Raw genomic sequence first — 22,448 nt, 5'->3', positions numbered from 1 at the left:
ACCCAAACCACCCAAACCATGCAGGTGAGGATGATCCACACTTAACGTTGTCATCTTATTATTTTATTTTTCTTTTACTGGGACATTCAAATGTGCTACGTTTTTTGTTTTTTGTTTTTTAGGTCAGGCACCCATTTTTAAGGAAGTAATCCATCTTGAAAAATGTATTTCACACACCTCTGATTTTATGCCACTCTCTGCAGTCAAATACTGAATGTTAACTTGGTTAACTTGCTGTTGGAAGAGTTTTTACTTATATTCTAGTAACTGTATTTCATGTTGTCAAAAATGACAAATTTACTATAAAAGGTTTTACAGTTTTGCGATATAATACAATTTATCTTTAGACCCTGGACTGTGTGTACCATAGTGACTGTAACAGATGAGAGGGATACTTTTTTTTTTTTTTTTTTAATGGACAGATGGTGAACTCTTTTTCAATGCTTCGTTTGTCCTAATGCTTTTTTAAATAGGCTTTGGCTATGGAGATGGACAAGTATTCTTGTGGAACTGCTATGTGCGATAAGTAGCCTCTCATTTGACTGCCCTTGTAGACCAATTATAAAGCTGTAAGAGGGCAACACCGCCTCAGTCTTTCTGTTATTGAACCTCTCTGGTCTCCCTCAGTTTCTCTTTTTGTCTCTATCGTTTCCTCTGTGTCCTTTCCCTCTCTGTCATTCTCTTTCGGTCTCCCTCTCTCCCCCCTGCGGCAAAGAATAGAGAGGGCAGGCATGATGGCCAGCCCTAGTGTCCTTTAGTGTCCGATAACAAAAACTTCCCATCAGCTGCTTGCTTCAGCTAAGCAAGACCTGGCTAATGGATTTGGCTGGCAGGCATACATCCCAGTTTTGCCACCCAGCTCTCTCCCACACCTCTCAATTATTCAGACTCCACTTCTATGCAAATGGTTTCTCATTGAGGAAAAACCTGCCATCGTTTTCATCTGGTTGTTATGTGTGCTGATGCGTGGGACTTCGGAGACTTGTCAGCTGAGACATATGGTATAGCTGGTGAGATGAAGCGTACTGCCAGCTTTCCGATCCCTCATTTCCTTGTAGGCGAAGCTCCATCAGACCTGAGCCATTAAAAGGCTGATCTATCGGAGCACCGTTCACAAGTGGTAACACTTTCTAGCAGTTCCCTAGCAACCGCCGCAAGCGCAGGTCTCTGTGTGTAATGCTCAGTTGCTTAGCTACAGAGACTGACAAAACTACACATGGCTGATCTCCCCATGGAGTCAAGGGCCAAAAATCGGTGATATCATTCAGAAACAGGATCAATGAAGGGAAACACACCAAATTCCCAGCTGTCTGGCAAATTTCAAAGCGAATGTTACAGATATCATGTTGGCATAGAAACCCTTCCACGTCTCCATGTTGTAGCATATTTACCCAACACTTTCATTTGTCTTTAACTGATTATGTTTTGTGCAATACTAGCATATTTCAAGCATCTGCACGTATTCCATCCATTGTCTATTTTTTTGCTCCCTGGATTCAGACGGTGAATGAATTGCAGTGTGTGAAGATTTTGGAAGAATGTGCATTTAAGCATGTGAATGAACCAGCCTCCCAGCAGCAGGAAGGTGTGCTGCTGATTTAGCTCGTCCCCTCCATGCTAGCCACCTGTTAAAGGATTTATTGCCCAGGTCAGTGGTGGTCACATGCCATCATCAGGCAACTTGCTTCTTCTCTTGGCAAAGTAGGTGACTAGCAGAAGAGAGGGAGAGGAGCGAGTTTTCTCAGTAAAGAAACAAACCCTGATGTAATAACCTTTTTTGTCACCTCTCCTCATTTGGGGCTAGGGGAGCAGATTCAGGAAACAAACTATTTTTACCCTGAGATACATTGTGTGAGATGTGGAAAGTTCTAGGAAATATGTTGTTTTCCAGTGCTGCATGGGGAGTAATGTGAAGTGAGGAAAAAATTCCTTTTCGAGTCATCTGGGAGACATTGTGCCCTTCCAGTAGCCTTCCTCAGCAATGTCACACCCCACCTTAGCAGATGCTTTAAGAAAGCACCAGCAAGTGCATTTACCCCTATTTTACACTCTCATATTTCATTTCCATGTCCACTGAGGTTACCTTTCCATTTTCTTCCCTACTGCAGATAGAGCAAGGTGAAAATGCTACGCTATCTGTTTATTTATGAAAACAGCAGTGAGGGCAGGGTATTAACTAAAGCCACAGATCTTCATGTGTTTTGAACATCTCTCACAGTAATTCATGAATTGGTAGTTAGGTTTATGATAACAAGACTGGGGTAGACACACCCTCAGATGGCATCACATATCTGCCCCCCCTGAGAAGCAGACACTGCTGGGCAAATCCAGACAGTGCAAGGGCCTGCTACAGCCAAAAATAATTAAGCATGTTGTCACTGGCGTTTTGCTGTATTCGCACAAAATGTTCATCCAAATCTCCACATGGGAGAAAGGCCGGTGCCACCTTTGTCTTTCGTCACACATACACAAACACAACCACTGCAGCACTTGCTGTTCACGAATGATGTCACAGAGGGTGGAGGAAGTAGTCTTTGATCAAGTCTCTCAGAACAGCACTGTGTAAACAACCAGTAAGATTAGACCTATCCAAATCCTCATTTATTATATACTCTACTTTCTGAGAGGCTGCATAATAATAGAGTAGCTACATCCATCATGCTTAACTTTCCTGCTGAACATGCATTAAATTTCATACAATATGAATGCACAACATGTGTGATTACATATTTACAGTTGTGTATTTGCAGCAGCACACAGTTCTAAATGAAGGATTAGGCTGCAGTCTGCAGCAGTATGCATGTGGTAGGAATCTATTTCTTAGCTCTTATTATTACTGGTCACTCTTTCTATGGCGGGAAAAAGGGAAACAGCTGCTCCCTCTGTCGTTGCCCCTGAACCCAAAAATGAGAGGTGTTTGCAGATGTATGATTTTAAAGGTGTTACGGTGTGTGTGTGTGTGTGTGTGTGTGTGTGTGTGTGTTTGTGTTTGTGTGTGTGTGTGTGTGTGTGTGTGTGTGTGTGTGTGTGTGTGTGTGTGTGTGTGTGTGTGTGTGTGTGTGTGTGTGGGTCATATGTGTTAGCTGTCTCTTATCCAAACATTCATATCAGGAGTGACTCGTTCCAGGTTTCTTAGTGTTTCAGTATTATTTTCGTCCTTTCGGAATTCTGATATATTTGGAGGTCTGGGAAAGGTCCGCCACACATGTCACTTTTTGGTAGACTATTATGAAACGATCTTATTTTATTTATCAGCAATTAAATCATACAATTTATTTTAAATGTACTGGTGGCACAACACTAATTTGTACTTGAATTCCCCATCAGTGTTGTTACCTGCATTATTAGAAATAATTTTATAATGCTACTACTGTTTTTGCTTTTGCTTTTGCCAGGTCCTTGTAAACACCAGTGCCTGTATTTAGGATTTTTTTCTTAATTTTTATATTTTAATCAAGAACATCAAACAATTTATAACACAAAGAAAGAAAAGAAAAACAAAAAACAAAACAAGGGCCACCAAAAAATAGATATTTGGTTTAGATCACTAAATCATAACACACAGTATATGAAGTCTCTGGTTTCTAAAAAAACCCTGAAGAAAACAGACAAACAAACAAACAAACAAACAAACAAACAAATAAATAAATAAATAAGAGTAAGCAATAGGAACAGCAACACAAGGGAATCAATCCCATACCTCACCTCATAACCCAAAAATCACAGTCTGTCAACATTTAGCATTACAATCCAGCAGACCCTTTACTACCACACCAGTGAATCTTCTACCAATATATTTAAGACGGGTCCCAAAACGTCAGAAAGCTTATTTGCTTTGCCTTTGAATCTGTGGCAAATATTCCAGTGGTCAGTCCGTCAGTCATCTTCAGATTACCACCGCTACATCCGCCGCAGCGGGTCATGGGGAGCCAGAGCCTATCTCGGTGGCATAGGGCGTGAGGCGGGGGACACTCCGGGCACGACGCCAGTGCACCGCGGAGCCACACACAAAGACATACAACCATGCACGCACACACTCATACCTACGGGCAATTTGGAACGGCCAATCAACCTGAAGCGCATGCTTTTGGAGGTGGGAGGAAGCCGGAGAACCCAGAGAGAACCCACGCAGACACGGGGACAGCATGCGAACTCCGCACAGAGGAGGACTCGAACCCGGGTCCGCCGTGTTGTGAGGCGGCAGCGCTAACCACTGTGCTGTGCCGGCCTTATTCCAGTGGTATTTAGTCAAATATAATTTTATGCGTCTCTGCAATAGCAGGTGGCATCATTTAAACAAAATATTTTGCAGGCAACAAATGTGAGAGCACGGTACAGCCTTCTTTGGCTGTACTAAATAATTATTTGATAATGATGATAATAATATAATAATAATAATAACAACAACAACAACAACAACAACAACAATAATAATAATAATTCATTCATTCATTGTCAACCGCCTCATCCGCTGTGGCGGGTCGCGAGGGCTGGAGCCTATCCCAGCTGGCTTAGGGTGTGAGGTGGGGCAAACTCCTGGTGTGACGCCAGTGCACCACGGAGCCACACAGACAAACATGCATGCACACACTCACACCTACGGTCAATTTGAGACCAGCCAATTAACCTGAAGTGCATGTTTTTGGAGGTGGGAGGAAGCTGGAGAACCCAGAGAGAACCCACGCAGACATGGGAAGAATATGCAAACTTTGCACAGAGCGGGACTCGAACCCGGAGCCACCCTGCTGTGCGACGACAACGCTACCCACTGCACCATCGTGCTGCCAATAATGCATAATTGTAAATGATAATGATGATAATAGAAATTATGTGGCAGAATGCACTTTGGGTCATTTTTCAGATACTTGGCAGACAAACACTTGCACTTAGAGTTTGGATAAATTATAAGCAGATTCATACAGTATATCACTGCATGCATCAGCTTTACTTCACATTAAAAAGTTATGTAATTGTGAACTGTTGTGCAATTATGAATACAACTCATCTGTTTCTGTCATTGACCGTGGTGTGTAAGATTGGCAGCAGTCTTGAATCACTGTCCATCCTTCTGATCGTGTCCCATTCAGGTGTGGAGTTATTTTCAGCTCTGTTTGAGCGGCGGTACTGATGTGTGCATTGTTTTTCACCTGCTCTCCATCATTTCATTTTAAATCATGAGCGGGTTTACTTTGAAGCAGTGTTATCTGGCTGATGTGCTGTGTGTTTTTGGCTGCTTTGAGTGGCTGTAAAATGATGTTTTTATTTTTGTCTCTGTGTTAAAAGAGAATTCTCTCAACTTTTACTAGCTTTCTGTTTCACACCGTCCCACTGCCCAGACACAGTTGAATAGGAAACAGTGTTCAACTGCTCTTTTATACTTGAAACAAAATCATGTTTTTCATAAGGCACTGTTTGGAAGAAAATGTTTTTGATAATATGAATATCCCCGGATAAGGAAAGTAGTGACTGCTATGCATACAGGCATAAGCTGGGTTTTTATGCAGTGGTATTATTTCCTATGATGGCCCAATGTGTTTGGTTAGGATATGGGTCAAACCTGAAATCAGAGGTGAGACTATAAGTTTACCATGCTAGTGGTAGTGTTCTACCTCATCTGTCAGGAAGGGAGATGTGCTTTCATGCTCTCACACTTCTGGGCTAAATGATTGGACATCCAGCTGGTTGCTCAGATTACCCTCCAAAACTTGAGGGTAAGAAACACTTCTACTCTGTCCTTGTGTGTCTTGCATCGAGGCCTCAAGATAATCTCTACTTCTCTTTAGTTTATGTAAAGGAGTTTCCATGTGCCATTTATTGTCTGGGTTCTTGTACCCTACCTGGACCATGCTCCTGAAGAGACCACACATCAAAGCTCTTCTGGTATTTCAGCCTAGCATAGTACCCCAAATTATCTCATTAAGCCCACATTTTTGTGAAAGTAAGATAAATGTTCATACAACATGTGGCTCTGATTGCTAAAATACTCTGAAGAACAAAAGACTGTTGTACAAAAACCTGGACTGCTATGAATTATAGGGGGAGGGAATTAGGGATAGCCCCCCGTCCATCATGCTGCAATACTCAAAGCACTTGTGTTTGACCCAGCTATGGGGCCTCACGTTTGTTGAACATATGGGAACATCAGCCTGTGTCATCAAATGCTCACCCTAAAGTGCTGTGTGCCATTAGTAGCATTAATGCAGGCCTGCTGGGAGTGTAACGGCACTCTCTTATCTCCTGTTAGCTTTCATTATCTGATGACTGACCAACGCAGGCCAACAAGTTGCTGCCTTGCTTCTCTTATCCTAAGAATGTGTCATTCCAGGAAACATTTCCATTTGAGATCTAAATGTTTAACCCAAACTCTTTTTCTATATCATGTAAAAGCACACATAGCCTTTTACATGGTATAATCCATTTCTAGGGATAGGAAAAAGAACATTAATTATCTATTGTTTAAAACAGTCACTGAAGCATTTTTCTGTCTGTGCACATCAGTGGCAAGGTCAAACTCTAGTTTAGTGAAGCACTCATAAACAGACCCATAAATGTATGTATTTCAGCATGTCCCTTGCCACTAAAAGGCAAGAGTTTATATGTGCTCTACTAAAGGCTTCTCCCTTGTGAGGCATTTCTGTCGGGGGTAACAAAGTGAGCGTATGCACAGCATGGCACAGCCCTCAGTGCTGGAATGGCTGCATCCATGATAAATACACACGGAAAACAAATTGCAGGAAAGCAGGTGGGGAGCTGACTGATGCTACATATGACCTTGTGTTTGTCTAGACATAAACCTTTGGTCGATTCAAACAGTTCAACAGATTTAATTTACAACACCTGTGAAAGACAGACAGAGATGTACAGGAGGAGTTGTAGGCAAAGAGAAACTGACAGAGACAAAGAGAAGAAGACAAAAAAGCAAGGAGATTTCTAGAACAAACAGCACTGGGCAAGATTCCAACATGGCAACTAATGAGATTTTATTATACCATCAATCCAAAGCGTCAGCGCCCAATGCACGGCTACAGTCACTGTGTGCGAACTTCAGTTGTTTTCCATCATGTTTGATTTGCGCCGCTCCATGTGGCTGTGCCTTGTGTTATGTGTAATGTATTCCCATAGGAACATGTTTTCTATAGCTTTGGATTGTGATGCACAAGCAGGAATTCAGCACGAGGTATCTGTGTGTTCTCTGCCTTTTGAAGTATTATGTGTCAGGTGTACTACAGCTAGGTAGGTCCCCTCTTTGTCGAGTCTCCCTCCCTGGAGGAGTTTAGTCGCACTTCCTCTTCATCCACATGGGGACCTGAAACTGTCTCTGTGGTGTGTGTGGAGGGAGGTGTGAGGAGGTTTGGGAGTGAGAAAATGACCTCTATTTATTTTGAGGAGGCCCTCTCAGAGAGCTTGTCAGCACTGCCTCACACCAGTGGGCAAGTTTTGACACTGTTTGGGTAATCTGTCGTTATATGTGTTGGTGTATGGCATACTGCGTTTTACAGCACCACAGTCCTGTGAGACTGCATTGGCTGGATCGGTCCATGTCATGGGTCTTTTCAAGCAGCCTGAAGCAAGCACATTTAAGATGCTGCTCTGGTGGTCTGCACAGATAGAACTGTAATGGGGCCATACCCCAGGCCTAACATCTGAAATCTCTGGGAAAATTAAGATCAGATCGTTTTTCGGGGAAGCCATTTTTCAAACTAGCAAAGCACCCACAAGTCAATGCAGAAAAAGATGTAAGACAGGTTGGAAGTGGGACCAATGAAAGCCCAGCCTTGACTCCAGTCTTAATAGTGTAGAGATCTCCATGTTGTTATACCTGTATTTACACAGCCTTTGCCTTCTTCCAGGTTTCACATAAATAAATTAACGCATTGATTTATTTTAAATTAAAACTGAAAGCAATTTATTTTCTTCACTGGATATACAGGAACGGTTTTGCTTTTCTTATTGTGTCATGAAATTGTTGATCAAACTTGAGTAATGCACATAAAATCCTTTGTAGCTGCAGCGTTAATCTTGAATTAAACTGGGAACTGATTAACTGCACTGAATCCCTCAGGGCCATGTTAACCATGCAGCTGGTTCAGTCCTGAAGGACTTAGTTTGTTGTGATTGCTCTTGTAATTAAACCGCACAGGCTATGAATACATGACTAATGATTGGCATCCTATGTGTGAAAGGAATTGTTAATCTATTTGGATTAGCTTTCAATTGAGATGAACTCATTCCTGACCGACAGTGAGCAGGAAATTGGAAAATGGACCTTCCATTTCCATTCAAATACACATTGGCTCATATACAGTAGATCAATGCCAAAGAAATGTATTTGATATCCACCTATATACAGTATGTTACTCATCTTGTAAGAGGCATGTTTCTATGATTCCAACATCTATCAACAAATTAATTGGGCTTCTATCTTTAAACCAAAGAGTCTCTGTAGGTGACCTGACTGTAAACCAAATATCTTGTGAACTGTTCTTTCCTTTGACCTTAGACTTGGTGCAGGTACTGCTGGAAAGTCAGTATTTTGAAGTAAGACACTTCATACAATTTGGAAATGTGATATGTTCAGTTTTACAACACATTGGAACAAGTAAACAGCACTCAGGGATGACGCTTTAGAGGTCATCTCACCTGACTGAAATGCACACACAGGGAAAGTCAGAAAAATAGAAAAGTTTCATATGATGTAAAACTTCGACTGAGAAAGCAAAGCCTGCAGTCAGAAGCAGTCGACTCACCCGTTTACTTTGAGAAGCAGCTGGAGTACCGGTGGAAGCTAAGCAGTAGATTTACTGCTGTGGACAAGAGCAAGAGAAAAAAAAACATCATCCACCTCAAAAAAAGACCCACCTCCCTCCTCAGAGATGCTGCCTTACAGTATACACACCCACATTAATAGTCATTTCAGCCACTGTCATTGCATTCATTTAATGTTAGCAATGCCTCACCTAAGAACAGCTACCGGTATATGCTTTTCTTTAATGACTGTTTGAGTGTAAACACGTCTTAAAGCCACTGGCTGTCTTTAACATACACTGATAAGACAATCAAGGTCTTAAAATTTAGAGAACCCGATCCATCCACAAAGATGATGATTCCATGATTAAATAAAATATTAAGTAATGAGACCGTTTTTAAAAAAATATTTTTTGTAAAGTAATGTTTATATTAAAAAGAAATAATTTACATTCATAAATCTTCTTATCCATTTCTTCATTCGTGGATCACGGCGGTTGCTGATTCCTATCCCAGCGGATTTAGGACGAGAGGCAGGGGACACTCCTGGCACGACGCTGGTGCACTGAAGAGCCACACGTCAAACAAAGTCAAATTACCAGTCACACACACACACTACGCCTACAGGCAATTTGAAATGATTGATGTAAATATGAATCAGCGCAATGTAATTTGTGTTTGTTGTCATGGGAGACATTTGGAAAACATGCAGCCTATGTTTTTGAAGTGCTTTCTCACTGCACCCACAGATATCCTTTTCCATCATACCCATACCAGCCACATACTGTATGTCTTAATTGAGATGGCGGGTACGGGCATTCATGAAGGCCGCATCACTTTCAGTCTCCCTGCAGCTGTGCCATCACAACTTTGTATATGTGTGTGTGTAAACCATACTGACATCTGAAAGATTCATGATGTGCACCAGCCCAACGACCTGCTTCCACAGACCTCCATAGAATTATGATGCACTGCTCTGTTGTTTAGAGCCCCAATCAGAGAACTGATGAGATGCAGTTGAAGGAGGATAACATCTCTGTGTAATGATTGGTGGCAGAGATGAAAGGCTGTATTGGGTTTGTTTTGTACATTTAATACAAAACAAACAGAGATTTAAAAGCTGCTTACTTTGTTGTTTTATATCAGGTTGCTTTTAAAGCTCTGTCATAACAGGGCACCTTGCTGCAGGTGAACCAGAAAGTGAGCGATAAATATTGAACCTCCGTACTGTGTGCGTGCGTGCATGCATGCTTGTGTGTGTGTGTGTGTGTGTGTGTGTGTGTGTGTGTGTGTGTGTGTGTGTGTGTGTAAAAAATCTTGAATTCAGATTTCAGTGACCAGCCCAAAGTTTGCCAGCCTCTTCAAAGTCTTCAGCAATATACCTCCAAGGAGCTTCTGAGAGGGTCAGTGTAGTAGAGGAAATTCCAAAAAAATTTCACAGTATGAAAATGGTTGATGTTGCACAGTAGGGTTGCTTCTCTTTACACACAACATATCTAGTGCATGCTGGTTCTCAGCAATATCACCCACAGCCAAGTAATGCCTTCAGGAGATACTACCAACAAATCTGGACCTGTGGAAACAGAGTTAATGAGTTGATTAGACAATAGAAATGGACCACAATTCTCAAGCTCACTTATCTTCCAGCTTATTATTTTCCATGCCCCATTTTGCCCTAAAAACGCTGTTTGTATCCCTATATAGTCTTTCACATTCATATCACAGTATTTATTCATATTGCTACTTGTCAAATTGTATTGTTTTAGCAACCGCAGTCTTTACAGTGAGCCAACAATGGGAACACTGCTCATTTTGTGCTTCTTCAGTCTCACCTCATGCATAACTAAAACAACTCCCCTATTCACAGTTAATTCAAAACACTTAAAAAGTGCTTTGAAAAACTGGAAATTGAGCTAGCAGTGGAGAGCTACTGTGAGCAGTGTCACCTGGCAGCTCATTCAAGCTTAGAGGAGTGTTATAGAAAGCCCAGAGCTGTGGAAACAGCTGGCAGAGCTGCTCAGTGACTTTCTCCCTCTGTCTTTACTCTGGGCCATCCGTCCCTGTAGACACCAGGGCCTCTCTTACAGCAATGTATACAGCAAAACAGTCATGAACCCCAAACTGTTGTCCTTCAATTTGGAGACAACACATAGTCACACATGCACACATACCCCTCACCTTCTGTCCTGAAGAGTACAGCAGTAAAAATATGGCCGGTGGCTGGAACGTGGCCTTCCAATCAAGTGGTTCCTTTTTTCTCCCAAGAGCTTATTGACACTTAGAGGCAACATGCATTGTGTTGTGCTGTTCTTTGTCCATGTGCATGTGTAGTGTCATACTGTATGTCTCTGTGTAACTATTGAAGAATGAAGACATTGTAGTTTACTGGTGTTTGGATGCGGAGATGTACGAACTGATGGTTTCATGTCGAGAGATCCACACCGAAAAGGCCTTAGCATGTGGTTTACCACAACAATGAATTTTAGTAACATACGATAAGATGCATATGTGAAGATTCTCATTCTGTGCTCAATAAAGTCCACTGGACTTGTAGGAAAGGATTGAAGACTAAGCTCTTCCTAAAAGTCCAGCTGAGTTGAGTTGATCTAGTACAATCTGTGTTTAAGCATTTGATTGAATTTTCAGCTCCTCTTGTTCTTCTGTCATACATGTTACCCCTTTATCTGATTAAACATGATAGTCTGATAATCCAAGTGAAAGAACGATCACAGTAATATCCTTAATCACTTAAAACATTGCTCATTTTTTATGTGTAAGCAACTGCATCTGCTTGGCATTCGGCATGCGAATCAAGGTCTGCAAACCCCCCTTTCAGACTTGAGCTTCAGTGAGCATTAGGGGATCACTCTGCACACTCTGTCACCATGACAACACCAGTTCCATGTCCGAGTGGGTGTACACACTTCATTTACTCATCCTCAGCGACCAACACTGGAAGAACTGTGTGCATGCTGAGAGGGTCCAGGTTTGCAATTACCACAAAACACACTTAATTACTGGAAATGTGGTTCCTCTTGTGGGCATCTACTCTATGAGATATACAGGTACACTCGACAAATGCTGAAATCACACAGCAGCGACACAACTTCGTGAATTCCTGATGGCCAGTCTGACTATGTTAAACACAACACAGAAAGGCAAAGTACCAAAGCCAAGACCCATCCTGTTTTTTGTTTTGTTTTGTTTTTTACATTTGATTAAATTATTTATATTTTTATATTTACCTTATTACTTTTTCAAATTAAAAGCTAGGGTGCACCATTTTATTATTCAGTTTAAAAATTAGTTACCCCTTTAGGGTTGTTAATGCAGTTCTTTTTTTTTTGTGTACTGTGTTACCTTTGTTGCGTATTGGGATATTTATTTAGGGGTGGCAGTGGCTCAGTGGTAGAGCGCATGGTAAAGCGGGTTGTCCAATGTCTCAAGATCGGCGGTTCAATTCCTGCTCCCACCCAAAAAAGCACTCGGAGGTGAGCTGACAGTGGGGGGTGTCAGCTAACCCCCAGGGCACTGCCGAGTTGCCCTTGAGCAAGGCGCCTTCCCCCTTTCAAGATGCTCATGTGGGTGCACCACGAAAGAGCTGCCTGCCACTCTACCTCCCCTGAATGTGTGTTTGTGTGTTCAGGGCCTGTACACACATATACTGTATATGCATAATTTCAACTAACTAGGTTGTCCCACTAATTTCCCTGCGGGGATTAAAATCAGTATGTAAAATTTTTTTTAAAATTATGGAAAATATTTCGACAAGACCTATACTTGAATGTTTTTACAATGACTTATGATTAACTTGTTAAAATTACATTAAATTAAATTGTTAAAATTGTTACTGTTACTACTTAGTTAAATGTAATTTGTAACTTTAAAATTTTTTTCACTCTATAGTAGCCGGGTGTTCGGTACTGCGGTAAAGTTAATGTGTCTCCATCTTGTAGCACAAATCCATGACTTTTGGGACATAAATAGTTCTCCAGGTCATCATAGTGCCAACGCCTAATCCTCCAAAACAGCCACTCCTGCTCACGATCACACCTACAGCTAATTTTCCAATATATCTATGAACTTAATAGTTGAATTTTCAGGGCAGTGTCAATCACATATCAGAATGTTTTTCGTCCATTAAAGTTATCCTTACCCACATTTACCCTCTCATTCTAATATGATCATCACTGGTTCCAAAAAGCCAACATGATGACTATCATGATGCTAAATTAGAAGCAACAAAACCGCTGCTTACAAACCATTTTATGACATCACTGTAATGAGGTCCAGTTACTCCATTTAAAAAACCATGCACCCTTTCCAAAAAAACAACAGTGACTTTCATGTAGAGATGAAAGAATAGGAAACACTAGAGAGGCTTTTCAACTGAGATCATATCCATCTCTGCACCATTGAAAGCCTTGAAGAGCCAGCTTCATGATTGACAAAAGATAGGCACTAGGCACTAATTTGCTCCAGAAATCAGGCAAACTGATTAAACAACAGTGTAAAATCATGGAGCGCTGAGTTTTCTATAGTATGTAAATTGCATGAATGAAAATTGCTTCGTACCAGACTACTGCTAATATTATTAGCTAGTCACCTTTTGTTGATGGAAGTTTGAAGTTTCTGAGTACACAAACCATTTCGCGACAAGTCAGTATTTCGGTATTCTTCAAAACAAGTGGATAATTATTTAAAACCATTAAAAAGTATAATAAAAGACAGTCTGCAGAGGCTCTGACACTCCAAACAATTAAAAAAACATGAACGAAACCATTTTTTGCAATTAAAGTGTTTCTCACCCCATCCGAGCATAGTGCACATGCTTGAAGGTACAAACTCATGGTGGCGAGAGAGCTGCTCACACACACAAACTTGGAAAACGCATAAATTGTAATCAAATAGACAGAAGACCCTGTTCCCACAATTTCTGCAGAGTTGTCCCTCTTTTGCCCTCTCTTGTATGTTGTTTCTATTTGTGTTTCTGTTTTCCAGGGAGAACAAAAAAACACCCCACATTTTTAGAAAAAATATTTATTTATGGTTTTTGTGAGTGATGCATCACTTTGTTAATCTTTTTTTTTTTTTAATTCACATTATACTTTTAAGTCTTTCATGCCAAAGAATATAAGACAAGCATCTTATCCTGGATTTCAGAAATACTCTGACTCTTGCTATGGGCAGCAATCCTTTGCCTCAGTGGTCATTTTAATATTCATAGCCAATATTTATATTATACAAACAACTTATCTTTGAATGTAAAGAAAATAAATGCAACACATAGTTTTTATAATTTTAGCACCTTTATTGTGCTACCTGGACAATTCCAGTCAGATAGTAACTATGCAAAATTACTATTTCATTTTCAAGTAATTTGAAGGCAGCTTAATTTCCACAATCAAAGGTGTTGTTCATGAAATGCAGCTACTGTTTTTCAGCATCAGTCTAGAAGCTTTCTAGAGACACTTATTCGCTCTATCAAACCCCTCAGTGACTACAATCCACTTTCTGTGCTGAATCTACCTTGAACTGCTGCAACAGTGACTGCATTTAAATTCCATTTCTTAATGGACTGTAAGTCATTATTTGCTTTGCTGATTCTTAAGCGTAGATAGAAGATAATTACATTGGCAGCACACAAGTGAATTGAGCATTGTCTGCTAGCTCTTTTGAATTGTGCAATTTCCTCTGGAATTAATAAAGTATCTATCTATCTATCTATCTATCTATCTATCTATCTATCTATCTATCTATCTATCTATCTATCTATCTATCTATCTATCTATCTATCTATCTATCTATCTCTATCATAATTGGAACTAAACAAAAGGTATGTATTCACATCCATGTTTTCCACTGTCACTTCTCCCAGTTGATGACAAGTAAGAGGCCATTCAGGAGACATTTTAGTTACTTCTCAGACTTTTGGAACTATTATTGGATGATGTTATATAACAGCCTAAAAGTCAGTGAAGACCACTGGAAATTAAAGATTGATTAGGCTCTGAAGTGCCAGTCTCTCTGAAATAGCACAGCACTTCTTTTCTAAATGAGAACTTGATACTGAAATGATTTTTAAGCTGCTGAAAAGTTGCCTCTTTGAAATGAGCACATCTCCTGATAGTTACTCAGCTGAGAAAACACTCCCATGGCTTGTCTAATGATGTTCATGCTTGCTCCACATTTGCTACATTAATGGGTTATTTGTGTCCAGTCCATCTAAAAAAGATTGGGCAAGAAAAGCACTTGAAAAGAGGTGATCTCATATTCACTGGTAGTAAGGGCCCTGCCCTTACTACCAGTGAATAATAATAATTTATTAATAATAGAATAATATATTTCAGTATATGCATGGTATCGGAATAGATCTTCATTCAGAAAGTACATCTTGTCAACAGAACATTTTATTTTTCCTTCAAAATAAATGTACATGTTTTGTTTTGTTTTGTTTTTTTTAAATAGTAGTGTATTCAAAATGTATTTTTTAAACAAGTCCTTATAATTTAGTGCTGAAATTTTTTTGCCATATATTGAAAAGTAGATTAGGCCATGAAACTGAATCAGCTATCAATTGAGTGATGATTATCATGAAAAATAATCACAATATGTTATTTATATTTCCACATTTTATAACAATGAACTGATTGTATTTTGAGTATTTCTATATAAATACTCCCTTTTACATTGTGCTAATGTCCATGACCTAATTTTCCCATTTACAACAGTGCTGCAGTTTATTAGTTTAATATTAGCAGTTTAAGTGTTTGAAGAACACTGCCTGTTCGTGGTGTCAAAAACATTTAGTCTGATTTTAAGAGTGGATTTCAAATTATTAGTCTACTCTAGCACTCATTGGTAGTTAGTTGTATGCATATATACATAAAATTGATGTTCATAATAACAACAACAACAATAATAATAATAACAATAATAATAATAATAATAATAATATTATTATTATTATTAATAGCAGTGTGTTTAAAAGGTGTGTAAACCTCAAAATCGAGTAATTTTTATTTTATTGCACAAAAATGTATTGAGGACTCTTCATATTCTATTTCAAAGCAAGAAAAGTGGAAAAGGTCATTGAATTTGATCAGATTTTACAGAAAGTCAAGACATATAATGTTCAAAAAAATGTCAGTTTTGACATCTGTGTTTACAAACTCAAAAATCTACTGTGTAAACTAGGAAATGCTTGATGAGTCAATGTTCTTGAGAATCAAAAACTAATGTGTAGAAGTTGCAATTCTAAAAACAACAGTGATTTATCTTTCTAGTTATATGGGACTGGTATTATTTTGAACACAACTGTATGTGGGTACAGGCTCGTAACACACATACATACGGGGCCGGTAGGCATGAAGGTTATGGGGAGGTAGAGCGTCGGGTAGCTCCATTGCAGGGCGTCCTCATGAGAAACTTATAAAGGGAACTGTGCTTTGCTCAAGGGTGCCTCAGCAGTGCTCTGTAAGTGAACTGACACGTCTCCACTGCCAATTTTGACCTGACATCGGTGACACTCTAGTCTCCAGCTCAAGACTTAGTGGACTGAGCTACTGCCGCCCCCAATATAATATGAAACATGTTCATCATTCTTTTATTAAACAAAATGTTTGAACTATTCTGAAACATATTTCTCTTCTGTATCTTGTAAGACATTAAAGAAAGACAAAAGATGGTGATTCATAAAAGAAAATGTTTTTTTTTATGAGCTGTTATTTTGGAAATGGAATAGTGGTAATCTACAGTAAAGGTAAAATTGACAAGTCTCGTTCTATCTGTGTAGCAGATTCAACTACTTTCATTTGGCTTTTCAGTAAAAGTGTCCAAATCTATTGGTCCAGTGCAATAGTCCTGAATTAAAATGGTCAACATTGTCTGTTGTTTCTGCTGTGTGTCATGTTTCCTTATTTCAGTGATTATTGACTCACCAGGATTGATGGAAAATTTGTGGTAATCATGCCACATTAGAAGAGGAGAGCAAACAAGCTTCCTCTAATGTGCACAGTGGGACACTTTTCCTCCATTTAGGATGGTAACGATTGGCCACATTGTCAAGATTATTAACCTCACTGCATTGCTGTTGGATTAGTGTGTCGTTGGTGGCTACTTGCTCATGTGTGTTGGGTAAAACAGTGGGTAAAACATTCAGATATAAAACAGAGAATAATAAACAGCCCTATTTCTCTTGTGGTTTGTGCTGTAGGCTGTAGAATACACAGTGTTGGGTATCACAGCAGAACAATAAAGATATCAGTCCATCAGGTTCTTTATAGTATTTAATTTCGTCTGTATTCATTTTCGGGTAATTAATTATTTGACTCTTCTGAGCTTAACAAACCGATGGGATTTCTGCTTTGTTGGCCATTTTATTTGTGTTTCTGTTCAGGATCTATGGGCTCATTTGAACATAAAGCATGCTTTGAATGACAATCATCAATCTTAGCTTACTCAGTTTGCACCCGCCCTTTGATGCCCCAAGCAAGAGACAGCAATGGACAATTCCAGTTAAAGCATCTTGAGGAAGATGTGCACAACAAAACATAGGTGTAACCGGAAGCTCATTAAATAGTTGTGTAATGTATTGTAATGGTTAAGGTGAAAGTCTTAAAGGAGTGTGTTTTGGCAATGAAAAGGAAGATTTCTGTTAATTCCTTGATGACTTATTTTGAATACAAAGAGTAAACTGTAAATCAGTGTCTGGTGATATTAACATCTGCAGTTCCAATCTCTTTTTTCTCAGGTAAAGTTAAACAATGTTCGCTTCTCTTTCATCATGCTGTTGGCACTATTCTGTATTCTTTACAAGTGAATAAAACAGGTCAGGACGCCACAGTTTTGTTTAGGTGTGGGGATTTGTAATAGTCTGATATTCTCTAATTAATTTCCCTTCAGCATACTAAAGATGAATACTTCCTTTTCAGACTTCATTAGAACATTTCTATTGATGTTTGCTGATTCTAATATCAAACCCCTGCAAACCTTAACTCATACTATGTACAACGATGTGCATGGAAATGAGTCCACCAAGTAATGGATACAAATAATAATAAACCTGAGGCTTCTGCCAGTCGATAAACAAGATGATGATAAGGATTAATTTCCAGTTTTCTAACTATTATCATATAGAGCATCTTTTGCACTGAAAATCACTTCAGTCATAAATTTCCATTTGCTGAGTCTTCACAACCAGTTCACAGTATACCAAATGAACTGCACTGTCTATTTATTAATGTGACTAATTATAATTGTTATTTGCAAGAAGTCTACACATTTTTCAGGCCACGCTCAGACTTCAGAAAAGTATGATTCAATGAAGTCATCTTAGTTCAACAGACCCTTTATGGCCTGTAAAAACCTCACTGCAATCAGAATCATTTTATAATGCTGGATTTAGACAAATCCAATAAACAAAACTAATACATTCAGTTCCTCTGAGATCAAGGTTAGAGAGGTCATTTGTGCTGGTAGAGATGTTGGAACAGCTTTCAGTGTTTCAGAACTCTCCGGCAACTAACTGTCCATCCAGTAATATCACTCCTGAGTTACAAAGTGAAATAAGTCCTTCACCTTACAGAAACACAGCTGTATAAATATTTATTTGATGTGGAATGTGTTGAGGATACGAGTGGATACATCAGTACTAGTGAGATAAAAACTGTTTAAATTTTCATGAATTCACTACGAGTCTGGTTTTTGCCACTTGCCCATATTCTAATTGGTATGCTGCCATTCTTGTAGTGAAGAACTTCATGAATTATGCACGAAAAGCAAGATACCACGTGTCCCATTATATGGAGACAGTGCAATGTAACTTCCTGCTTTTCTTGAAATACCATACATGAGACAGCTCCATTCTCATTACAGCACAGCCTCAGCTTATCAACGGATCCCCAAAACCCTTGTTTCCTCCTTCCCAGAAAAGCGGTCCTTATTGGCAACAACAGTGAAAGCCAATTGATTATTTTGTCTCTCCATTTATTTGATTATTCTGACCGATTACACAACCAAACGTACAACTGAACCAAAAATGAAATCTACCAATAGATTACATTTTGCTGTCATCCTACTTGGTGTTGATAGCACTTTAATTCAGGCTTCTGTGTGTTTTCCTCACATCCTCTCACCTGAACCAGGCCTGAATTCTTAGAATTCATTGTTTTATAGGGTTTAATAGTTTATCGCAGAGGAAAAGGGATAAGAGTTTTTAAATTGCAAATGTATGTAAATGTTACATGTTATCCATATTTAATAGACAATGATTTAAGTAATAAGGGCTAATACTCCTGAATGAAGCGAGGACTACTATGACATACATCAAGACAGTCTTGTTTTAAAAAGATGGAAGAAACATCCATCAGTCCTGGTCTCATTAAGTAAAACCTTGATGACCTCTCTGAATTAACTCATATATATCATTTTATATGCACAGTAAAGTTGTGTGCATTAATTACTTTTCCACTGACACTGTAATTAATAAATCCATGTAGTTAGTCTGCCTAAATGGGACACCTGTGGTGCACCCCTCTGGAATGCTGTGTGGTGATGCAGGATGACTTCTTCTGTGTATTGATGTTGACCTGGTCTGTCCAACACTGAGGAGGCCAAGGGTAATCAGGAAGAATGTGGAAGATTATGTTTCTGTCAAGTCACTGCTTAAATGCTCTTATTTCCTGTCATCACTCCTATGATTCAATTATGAAGCTGCATTCCCCTGTCTTGCCAGGCCAGGAAGGGAGAATAGTGATTGACAGGTGAAGACATTACAATGCGAAGGGAAAGAGAGTACAGGGGAAGAGATGAATATTTGAGTAGATGGCATATAAGAATCTTGTAATTGATTTTCTATTTAAGCTATTCTTTCATTCACTGAATAAATGCATCGTTTCAGGCACTGGCCTGCTCTTCCATCATCATCACTAACTCATCAGACAATTTTTATTGTATTTTGTATTTGATGATGATTCTAAAACCTTCAGCTCAGCTGGTCAGCTCTATGGCAGCCCACTACCAGCTTTTTACAGCACTACACTTATTCTTCACTTCATGGCAGCACAAGGAATATCTGCAGTCACTGGATAACTTTCACTGCTCCAGACGATATTGGTTCTTTGTTATTTGTGCTTTCTATTCCACAGGGTAAATGTTTGTTAGCAGAAGATCAGCCACTGCTCTTTTAATGCTGTGTTTCTTTGTCACTTAAACATATTCCTGCTGAAGGTCTTGTGCTGGAACTTTGTAATAAAATGTGATTTTGCAAGTTAGCCAAACGGCAGGGATTCCTTTAGCAAGTTTGAATTTGAATTATCTCTCTCCTATACACCTGGTTTAAAAATAGACGTGTGGCATGTGTGGGTTGTTAATGATATCACAAACTCTGCAGTGCTGAAATTAAGGTTTTGTGTTGTCATCTTTCAACAGATGTGATCCATACTGTGGGCCCTGTGGCCAGAGGTCACGTGGGTCCAACCGAGACCAATGACCTCACATCCTGCTACCAGAACTCCCTCAGACTGATGATGGAAAATGGTTTGAGCACTGTGGTGAGTACATCACGCCACCACACTCATCGCAGTAATTTTGTTTTTGTGCAGCTTGAATTTTGGTTGACAGTGAATAAGCCTTCAGTGAAACCAGCCATGTTTGATTTTTTTAGGAATTGTAAAAGCTACAAGAACAGAAGGATTTAGCATCTTTCATTTTTGATACAGTTCCGAAAAGCCTTAATCTTCCTTATTTACACAAAAGCAACAGAGAACACAACAAAATGATAATGTTTCATGTCTGTCAAATGAAGGCCTTTTCTGTTGACCACATTGGCTTGTGATTAAATGAAAAGCATGCGTTTGAAGCCAGTTTTTTTTCCCATTTCAAACTACACAGATTTTCCTTTGTTAGTATTTGGAAATCAACTTTAAGGTTAAGCTATATTTTCTTATGTTTTAATGAACATGTCTGATTTATGTATTTGCTTGACTGAAGGTAGAAATGTTCAAAAGGAATTGCAGATCTATGTGCTACGGTCAACAAAGAAAGAACTTAAATTCTAGAATAGCACAAGTAGTCATGTATGAATACAATCTAACCATGAAACTTCAGATGGCAGCAGCTTTTTACTCACCCAGCTTTAAAACTGTTGTGGACAGTGTGTTTCAGTTTTGCCCATGTGATATTTGGATTTGTCTTACCTGAAAGGGGATAAAAATTCAGAACCCCCTACATTGTGAAGAATCACATTTTCTCCACCAATTACTACCTTGATTCCTCATCAGTGGTTAATCAATGGAAGTACTTACCAAACGAGAGACAGGACAAATGAGCATCAGTTTCATGAAAGATGATTGTGACAAATTTTTGTTTTTCTAAAACTTACTGTGAGTGCAATACACACAACTGCAGTGAACATTTTCATCCAGCTGAACCCAAGTCACAAATATGGCATTAGCATGCCATTTAAGGAGTAATAGAAATTGGTGGGCTTTGAGGTTAATGGGCAGAAAACATGCTTTTCAGCCTCATCTGAACTTCCTCTTTCTGTTCGTCTATGTTCCAAACCTTTCTTTGATTCTGGCAACAACTTATTTAGTACATGCCCATGCCGTATTTGTCTAATTATCAGTATAAAAAGACATACTTTCTGTTTTTACTGGAGCTGCTTAGATCCTGTCTAATGTAGTTATACAACGGCTCTGTGGCCTTCAGTGAAAACAGTTCTGTTCTGTGATTGACTGGCCTTGTAGGATGAGCCTAGTCATTACATCATTATCTTAGCTAAAGTCCATCTCATCTCTCTTTGCTTGAAGGAAAACACAAAGTCCATTTAGCAAGAGAGAAAAGGGAATGTGTGTTTCATCAAGCAAGGACGTGGCCTTGATTTAGTTTCAGTCAAACCCACCTTGATGTGGAGGACTTGCCTGGAGAGAGGCTCTAAGATTTCTCTGGTTTAAGTCTTCATTAGCTGGCTGTTAGTTAGTATTTCAGGAGCACAAATAATCCACAAGGAGGTTCTGTGTAGCTGATCAGCACTAAACATATGTTGAGTCATCTGAAAGGTCTCACTAACCTTTGCTATGTCTGAAAAACTAGAGATCCAAGCAAATGTGGGCCCCATGCCAAGTGGATCTACATCGTTGGTGGGGGGATGTACATTTGTGAATGTTAGACTGCGGGCTCTCTAAAGTGGGGTTCCTAGGATTTACACAGTGATAGGAATCTAAACAAATTCTAACACAAAATAAACCTGAGTCAGAAAGATTAAGGAGAATCAAAGCTCGATATTTAATCTGTTTGTTTGAGCTCAAAGCCACCCTTTAGGCTATGGAACAGAGAGGACACCTCATTCGCCTCATCACCGAAGCACATCAAGGCAGAAGGTTTAGAGTCAATTGCCATTCAGGACTGAAAATGCATTTCATTTACCCGAGGGCAACTCAGTGTGCGTGACTGAACATTCACTACAGTAGCATCCCCAGAAATAAAGAAATATATCTGCTTTTCCTGTCTCTAAATGATCAGTGTTGCACTAGGTTAACAGCTTTACTGAATATGAGGGGTTTATGAGGGAAATGCCAAATAAATGAAAATTATGTCAGATACAGTCAGTCAGTCAGTCCTCTTCAGATTACCATCGCTATATCCGCCGCAGTGGGTCACGGGGAGCCGGATCCTATCTCGGCGGCATAGGGCATTAGGCG

The 22,448-nt window shown here is 39.4% G+C and overlaps 1 protein-coding gene across 3 annotated transcripts in view; it reads left to right on the top strand.

Annotated features, from left to right (window-relative positions):
• Positions 1-22,448, top strand: part of macrod2 (mono-ADP ribosylhydrolase 2) — a 471,756-nt gene that overhangs the window by 295,514 nt on the left and 153,794 nt on the right. For all 3 annotated transcript variants that reach the window (XM_068327322.1, XM_068327321.1, XM_068327320.1), the window contains exon 6: positions 20,176-20,297. In XM_068327322.1, the coding sequence (XP_068183423.1) occupies positions 20,176-20,297 (122 nt within the window). The remainder of the gene's footprint in view (positions 1-20,175; positions 20,298-22,448) is intronic.

This window comes from Antennarius striatus, chromosome 11 (genome assembly GCF_040054535.1).
Source record: "Antennarius striatus isolate MH-2024 chromosome 11, ASM4005453v1, whole genome shotgun sequence".
Classification (NCBI taxonomy): domain Eukaryota; kingdom Metazoa; phylum Chordata; class Actinopteri; order Lophiiformes; family Antennariidae; genus Antennarius; species Antennarius striatus.
This window is presented reverse-complemented; position numbering and strand designations above follow the sequence as displayed.